This window comes from Benincasa hispida, chromosome 11 (genome assembly GCF_027475165.1).
Source record: "Benincasa hispida cultivar pf3 chromosome 11, pf3_genome.v1.1, whole genome shotgun sequence".
NCBI classification, from domain to species: domain Eukaryota; kingdom Viridiplantae; phylum Streptophyta; class Magnoliopsida; order Cucurbitales; family Cucurbitaceae; genus Benincasa; species Benincasa hispida.
In genome coordinates, this window is record NC_143488.1 from 84,653,291 (window position 1) to 84,661,688 (window position 8,398).

The window sequence follows — 8,398 nt, forward strand, 5'->3', positions numbered from 1 at the left end:
ACATACAAAGATTACTTCAAAGGTTAAAATAGAACTTTTAAAATTTTAGAGATATAATTATATCCAACCACACAGTTAGGGAGTATTTTTTAATTCAACACTTTTTTAACGGTACACACAAAATTTAATATATATATATATATATGAACGGGTCATATGCGGTTCAACGTGTGAGGTTTGGTCTTATATTCGGTTCAATGTGTGAGGTTTGGTCTTGTATTCGGTTCAATGTGTCTATGGACAATTGTAACCAAGTCTTTTTTTTTTTCTTTTGGTAAGTTGCTCCCTTTTGTGGCACTCTTTTTCTATCCCCTCAATTTTTTCATTCACATACTCATAATTTATCCTTTGATTTTATGTTATATGAGAGTAAAATACACAATAAAATATTTTTGCACCTAGAACTTAGAAGAAAGCTGAAATGAGATATACAAATTATGGGTGTTGAGGAACAATATCAGAGGGGAGGAGAGGATGAAGTAGGCATCATTTTACAGCTTTGGTAAAATGCACCTCATAATTTGGATGCAGTAGCTGTGCATTTATTGGCGTTGGAGGCAACTTTCCGCAATGCAATTGCTACTTTTGAAGCTGAAGGACGCCCCAAGTGCTTGCAGATGAAATCTCCAGCCAACATGAGCTTTTCAAGATCTACATCGGTCTTCACCCCAATTCCATTCAGCATATACACAACATCTTCAGTTGCAACGTTTCCAGAAGCACCTTTAGCATACGGGCAACCCCCAAGACCTGAAACCGAAGAATCCACCGTGCCGATCCCCATCTGATAATAAGATAAAATATTTTCCATCTTCATATTTTGTATTGCTTTTCAACGTCATTGTATGCGTTCCATGTAATAGATTTATTTTCGTTACCATGATCACAATTAAATGGTGTGACTCATTGGTGGGGCGGGAGTGGGGTTTATAAACTTAATTTTTTTTTTTTTTTTTTTTTTTTTTTAAAAAAAAACCAAATGATTATCAAATGAGACCTTTAACAATTTAACCCTCAATTTAGCCCTCAATTTATAATATTGCTTCTTTAAGCAAAATCTAGCTGTTCTAAGTTTGGAAATTCAAGGACGACAAGGCCTTAATTTTGCCTTTTTTCCAACCCTCTAAGTTGAAATTCTTTTCTAAGTATTTCATTTTTGTTGACAAACTATATATATACACACACATATATACATACATAGGTGATTTGGTGCTTTGTACATCTTTCCTCTTAATAAAAATTAAGTTTTAGATGCCAAGAGAGATAGGCCTTTGGTAGTCAGCATGCAAGAGAAAGCAAGTGAAAGGAGAAAATTTTTTAGTACTATTACCTACTTCCTTTCACTATTTTGACACATCAATCGGTGATACTTTTAAGTTGAATCTAAAAATCTAGTCATTGGTTAAACTAAAAATCTAGTTCTTAAACTAATAAGTTGTATATAACATTTTTTATTTGAGGTTTTCTAAAATTAACAGGTTTGTTAAACATAAAATTAAACTTCCTGTCTAATAAGACCACAAAATTTCAATTTGTGGGCCGCTATAAGTTAGTTGTGTGAGTGGGTGCCTAGAAGTACATAGGGCACTTCTGGCTAAGTGCAAGAGATAGAGGGTACAAGGATTCTGGCTAAGTGCAAGGTAGCATACGAGAGATAAGGACACTTTGATGAATTCCCTAAATTGTGCCTTGAATTCTCTGAATATATATAGTGGTTATATCAGATACTCGCCGAATAAATACCAATTCAATGCCATATATTTTTTGACGACTTGTAGGTTTCGAACGATTAAAACCATGATGGAAAAAGAAGAGATTACCTGGAGTGAGACTAGAATATTGGAGAGAGCTTGCCCGTAAGTATCATGGAAATGAACAGCAAGATTTTCAATTGGAACAACATTAACTACAGATTCAAGCATTGGAATCACAGTTCCTGCAGTGGTAAAAAACTAAAGTTAACAAGAACATGAATGGAACTCTTCTAATTAAGAAACTATCAAGATCTTCATATGTCGTTCCGAAGTCATTGGAGGAAAAAAAGAAAAGAAAAGAAAAGAAAGCATTGCCAAGCAATATTCCAGACCAAAAACCGTTATGATGCAATATCTGATAAGGATAATACTTTTTTATAAGTTTATCACTTGATGCTTCCAATAAGATTATAAGAATTGAATAGAATATAAGTATTCTATAGAAAAATTTCTCTTAAAAATATGAATAAAATTAAACCACCAGATAGGGTCCAATTTATTTAAGACAAAAATGGTACAACCTATGGAGATTCGAGATCCCCTCCTGAGCTCACTCACTGAGCAAAGTGCAGAAAATTGCTTAAAAGATGATCCTCCCACAACCATATCCTATATAGAAGAAAGACGAATGAAAAACTAATAATCTTTGGTCCCACCCATAACAGAAAATGGCCCCGACAAAACATTGTTGGAGGTCTGTCATTACCCACTGCGCAATCCACCACGGTGCTACCTGGTACTCAAAGTGAAAATCGGGAGATTGGGAAGAAAGGACAGAACAGAGGCTTCCTCCCAAGTGGCTTCCTCAGGGAAGCACCAGAGGAATGAATTAAAACTTCCAATTCTCCCTCTTCTGATGATGAATAACAGAGGCCCAACAACCCAAAAGGTTGGGGGCTACACGCAACACAGAGGTATAAGAGGAAGGAATTGAAAAAACTTTACATAATCGAGACACATAATAGACCGGGTGAATAGGAATGCCCTCAGCTAAAGCAAGGCAATAAGCAACCGAACCTACTGCAAATAACGGCCCAATAAACGGCAGTGCCAATTTGGCAGTAAGGTTGGAGCTTAACATAAGCACAATCATCAACCTCCAATTTCACTTCTCGTATTTTTCTATTAGTAATTTCAACCATGCACTGACGGGTTTGCTGTAATTACTCTTTAACTTAGCCAACATCAGGTCCCAAGCTCCTAATTGACGGTCTACCTCATCCACCACATAAATGTCATATTCAAAAGACAACAGGTGGCAGTACCCTCCCGTAAACAACCTCAAATGGTGTCATATGAATGGCGAAATCAAATGGTGCCAGTTATGGATGATATCAGTTAACCAATTTAGAATGAGAGGCAGAGACCATACAGATACCTAATTTAACTTGTGATGTAATATTTCTTCAATTTGTCAAATGCCTTTAGAAGATAGATTTTGTTCATATTAACTGTGATTTTAAACTAGCTATTCCAAGAGGTTACCTGGAGTACCAACACCAATTGTATCGCCAAGGGAAATCTCAGAGCATCCCATTCTGTAAAGCTCCTTAGCAACGTATGCTACATTTGATGCGGGTACCATTCCTTCAATGGGACAGCCCACAACACATGATACATATCTAACATGTTTATAGGAGACATTTTCAAAATATAAATAGAAAATCATCACTCCCCTAAAAGATTTTAAATCTAAATAAACATATAATTATCATCTGTACGTAATTACATTTTAATTTATAGGAAAGACATAAGATGGGAGGGCTATACATCCTCCCACCTCCAATAGTAAAAGGAGGCAGATTCAATTAAAACGGTAAAAAAATACTTTGGCAATATTGATCCAACTACAATTAAACCTCTTTTTGTTATTCTTTTTTTAATAAGAAAGAAAAACTACAAAGAACTCCAAAGTTGCTACAAAGCTCTACAAAGCTCAACAATGTAAGACTATAATTACAAAAGTTCTTAGAATTTAGAAACCAAAACAACCAAGTAAATAACTTATTCCAAAATTTGCTCTCTTGATTTATCCTCATCTCTAAAAAATCTCCTATGCATCCCAACCACACATTCAAAGAAGAACACTACAGGCATTAAACCAAAGCACCTTCACCTGAGGAAGCTAGAAAATATTTTGAAACGAAGGAAACCAGCTAAAAGCAAAGGTTAATGGAGGATTGATTTCACAGCAGAGCGTCTAATCAAAACAGGGGAGGAGGCTGGCATTGATGTTATTTATACTCAAACGTTCAGGAAGATTTTCAACATCTTCTAATGAAGGAAGAAGCTGCTGAAACACAAGAGTTCCTAAAAAAGTTAAGTTGAATGAAAAAGTTTTGAGGTCTTTAGGGTGAGAGGAACAATAGAGTTCTTAGAGGAGTTGGGAGATCTAAGGAGGAAGTTAGATCCCTCCTTGCTAGGTTCAGTACCTCCCTTTGGGCTTTAACGTGTAAGGACTTAGTAATTACCCATTATGTATCCTCATTCAAACTTCATTGGAGTCATTTTCTTTAGGTTGGCTCCTTTTTGGGTTGGTTTTTTTCCTTTCGTTTTGCTTTCCCACGAAAGTTTGGTTTCTAATAAAAAGAGGCATTACCAATACCAACACCAATTTGGATTGATGGAAAGGAACCTCCAATTACAGAAACATGTGCCCTACTGAAGGTTCAAATCTAGATGGTCTGCTTGCAGTGTTCAATCAAAAGCTCTGAAAATTGTAAGACGAGAAGTGGAGGGTGCTTTCCCAGAGGTGTTGATTTCAAGGAAAATGTCATGATCCTTCACTCAAACTCCCTAAGGCCAATATTAATGAATTGAATCTGCTTTTCATACATCAAGTCTATGTAATGTGATCTACAAAAGTATTTCAAAGATTCTTGCTAACCATTTGAAAAAAGTATTGGATCGGATCATTTCAACCACCAAAGTGCTCTTATGCCAGGCAGACTTGTTATAGATGATATGCTTGTTAGCTTATGAACTTATCAACTGTACTATTTTGTAGACAAAAAGGGGTTGAAATATTATAGCCTCAAATTTTGTAAATACGTTAACACTAAAAGATTACAAAATCAAACAAGATGTCTGATTGTTAAAATTACTCAGTTTTCTGGTTGAAATACCTACCCACGAACTGGAAGTGAGTGCTTTCTTGCCGCATCAGCAACTTCACGGTATCTATGAAGACTTTCTTCTATGCTGCAGTTGATATTTGACTTCGAGAAGGATTCGGACGCTGAAGCAAAGATGGCTACTTCCTTTGCGCCAGCTGCTACAGCTGCTTCAAAACCCTAGACAAAGAAATCCAAAAATGTCATCAATAATCACGAAATGCATTCCAGATTAGTCCTAATTTTGCATTTCCGTATTAAAGCTCATACTTTAAGATTTGGGGTCAACACAGGAAATCGAGCACCTTCAACATTTTGAATTCCCTCCATAACATCCTTTGCATCTGCTAACTGAGGAAAATACAAGAAAAGAAGATTAATAAGTATACGTACAAGAAACTCAAACATGAAGGCAGAACGCATGAAAAGTCGAAGGCCAACAGTATGAAGAATGACAACAAAGTAACTGTTTCAGGAACAGAAAAATATACCAACCAACATTTTCATTGAATATCAAGCCAAGTTACCTGCGGTACCCATTTTGGAGAAACAAAACTGGTGGCTTCAACAATAGGCAACCCAGAAGAGACTAGCATCTTTATCAATTCAACCTTAACAGCAGTTGGTACAATGTGTTTTTCATTTTGTAGTCCATCTCTTGGACCAACTTCAACAATCTTCACAAATTGCGGAATATGGCATAAATACTGCAAAGGCAGAAAAAGTCTTTCATCAAACAATTCACCATACGTATTGCTTTTCTTTTTTTCCCTTTTGTAAGAAACAGAAACCACTGGATATTTTAAATAAAAGTAATAATAATAATTGAGAACAATATTGCAAATAGTTAAGATTAAGATTACAGTACAAAAAAAAGGGGAAAACATTGTTTCAAATCATATCATACAAGGGTACAAATAAGAGGACAGAGATCTTGACTGGAAACAAAACCCAATGATAGCACAAAGGGAAAAAAATCATTTCAAAATTTGAAACACCTTTGTTGAGTATTTCATAGACTATTGACAGTTATCGAAGCTATATTAACAATTCGATAAATTCTTGATGTGATAGATTACGACTCTTGGTATTTACATCTCATACTAGGAAGTAGTAACTATCCATTTTAGAACATCACCTGGGACAATCCCCCCTTATTTTCTCTCGAAAGGACTGCATCTCTTCCATCTTGTTGACTGGAGAGAAAGAAATGGAATGTTACATTCAAACTTAGGTATGGGACTTAAAGAAAATCCCGAATTACTACAAAGTCCATAGTTAATTTAAACGTACACGGTATACACGTCATTAGAAAAATTATATTATTTTGTAGATTTTATTACACAAGCTGTGTACTGTTACTAGAGCTTAAAGAGCTCCATTATACAAATAAATACAACAACCAGTGATCAATTATACGGGTTTTTTTTTTTTTTTCTTTTTTAAACTGGAACCAATATTTTTTTATAGTGAAAAGTACGAAAGTCCAATAGACCAAGTACCACATACAAGGGACCATACTCCCCACCAGAGCTTATAAGAACCTGCTCTAATCTGTAGTAAATGCAAAGGAATAATTGCTACATTCACCATGCATAGGAACTGAAAGTGAAGATTGAAATTAATCAAATTATTCTCTCCAATCATTTACCTTTCCTTTCAACAATATGTTGTTTCTTCCAAACCCAAACCCAATGAAAAGTCCGCATTGCATTTACCCAAAGCTTATTACCTCTACTCTTGAAAGGATGCCCACAAAGTAGTTGAATTAGATTTCTTATCCTAAAATAGTAAAAGAGAAATGCCCCAATTTCACAACTCGCCCCTAAAGGATTAAAAGACTCTATTGCACATTTTCAGTGAATGATCTTGCAACGGTGATCAAGTAGTTTAATACAAAACTAAAGCTTCAAAATCAAAAGGGTGTGACTAATTCTCCCTATAATCAGATCAAACAATCGTAATCATACAAACTGGATTATGACTTTGTGAAGAAGCATTATTTCGTCCATACCTGCAATTACCAACTTCTCGTCGTATGCCAAGCCTTCTGATGGAGTTGACGCCTACATCCGTGGCCAAAGGTGGAACAAGAAATCGGCAGGGAGTTTCCATGGATAGATTATATGCATAGCGCCAAGAAAAACCTTGTCGAGTCAATTTAGCAGAGAGCTTTGCAGTTTGCATAATCCCAGAACGGAATGTCCCGCAAGAAAGCTATAAACAAGATGAAGATCGATAAATCGATCTATTATAAATATAATGCCAGTTTCTTTCACGTGCAACGCACGTGATTTTACATAGTTTTGACTTATCTTTTATATCTATCTCTATCTCTTTGGTGGAAGAATCATGTCACTTTTATTCTTACATCTTCTATAAACTTTTATTTATATTACTTTTTGTTGTGACTTTTCAATTGTAGATGTCCGTTTGAGTAAAGATGACTTATCCAATTTTTAGTTTTCAAAATAAATTTACATATTTAAAAACATAAAATCTTAGATCGAATAAATGCAATTAATATTGACGGGATGTAACTAGGATGCAATAGATGCCAATTGGATGAATTTATTTAGAGTGAAGGTGGTTATACACATCGAATTGGTGTATTGATTCTTCCAATTATACGTGAGATCCACACGTAAAAGAAAAAACAAAATAAATACATGCATTTACATTCTTAAAAAAATAATTCCGTCCAAAGTTTAAATAAAGTAAAAAAAATAGAGAATTTAATTGAATAAAAGTAGTAATCAATATAGTGAAACAATGCATCCTTTCGCATGACTTCATAATGTATCCTCTTCATGTGACTTCAAAGTAGATATGTAATAATATTAGAATAAAAATTATTGCATTATATATATTAAAATACTGGAATATCAACATATTACTCGATAATTTAATTACTAGAACAAATTTTATCTCTTTCTACCAGATATAAGATTTTTTTTATAAAAATAACGATAATATGGGAACACTAAAATAAAAATTGTTACATTATCTAACGTTTAAAAGTTGATGGTAACTAAAATAAAATGTATTATATTTATTTATTATATGTTAAAAAATCACTATTTAAAAAAATAATTAGAACTACATGATTTCATATACATTGCACGTGTTTCTTGACTAATTAATTTAAAAGATAGAGAAAAGTTAGATTTTTTACCCTAAACATGACCGATTTAATCAAGTTTAACTCTAAACTTTTAATTCTACTAATTTACACTTAATTCTCTCACTACTCACTCTCCCTTTTTGCTCCCCTTCTTTATGACATTCCTCCTTTAGACCCTCCTCCACCATCGTGGTTGCCGTCCACTATCTCTGTCGCCCTTGCCGTCACCCTCTTTAAAAGAAAAACTCACCACGTCCCCTTCATCTTCAAATAAAAAACTCACTCCCCTACTCCTTATGTCTCCATAGAAATTGTAGAAGATGAGGATCAAACCTTTAGATCTAGCGAGTAAAATGCACAAATAGATCTATGAACGAAAGCTAAAAGGCACCATGACGACAAAATCC

At 34.5% G+C, this 8,398-nt stretch overlaps 1 protein-coding gene across 1 annotated transcript; it reads right to left on the bottom strand.

The window, feature by feature from the left end:
* Positions 1-331: 331 nt before the first annotated feature.
* Positions 332-7,154, bottom strand: LOC120091618 (uncharacterized). The gene is made up of 8 exons (XM_039049718.2): positions 6,882-7,154; positions 6,006-6,063; positions 5,395-5,574; positions 5,138-5,218; positions 4,884-5,047; positions 3,240-3,376; positions 1,821-1,936; positions 332-784 (listed from the first exon to the last, which is right to left on the bottom strand). Exons 1-8 carry the CDS (start codon positions 7,052-7,054, stop codon positions 515-517), a joined length of 1,179 nt encoding a protein of 392 aa, XP_038905646.1. The 5' UTR covers positions 7,055-7,154; the 3' UTR covers positions 332-514.
* Positions 7,155-8,398: the final 1,244 nt, after the last annotated feature.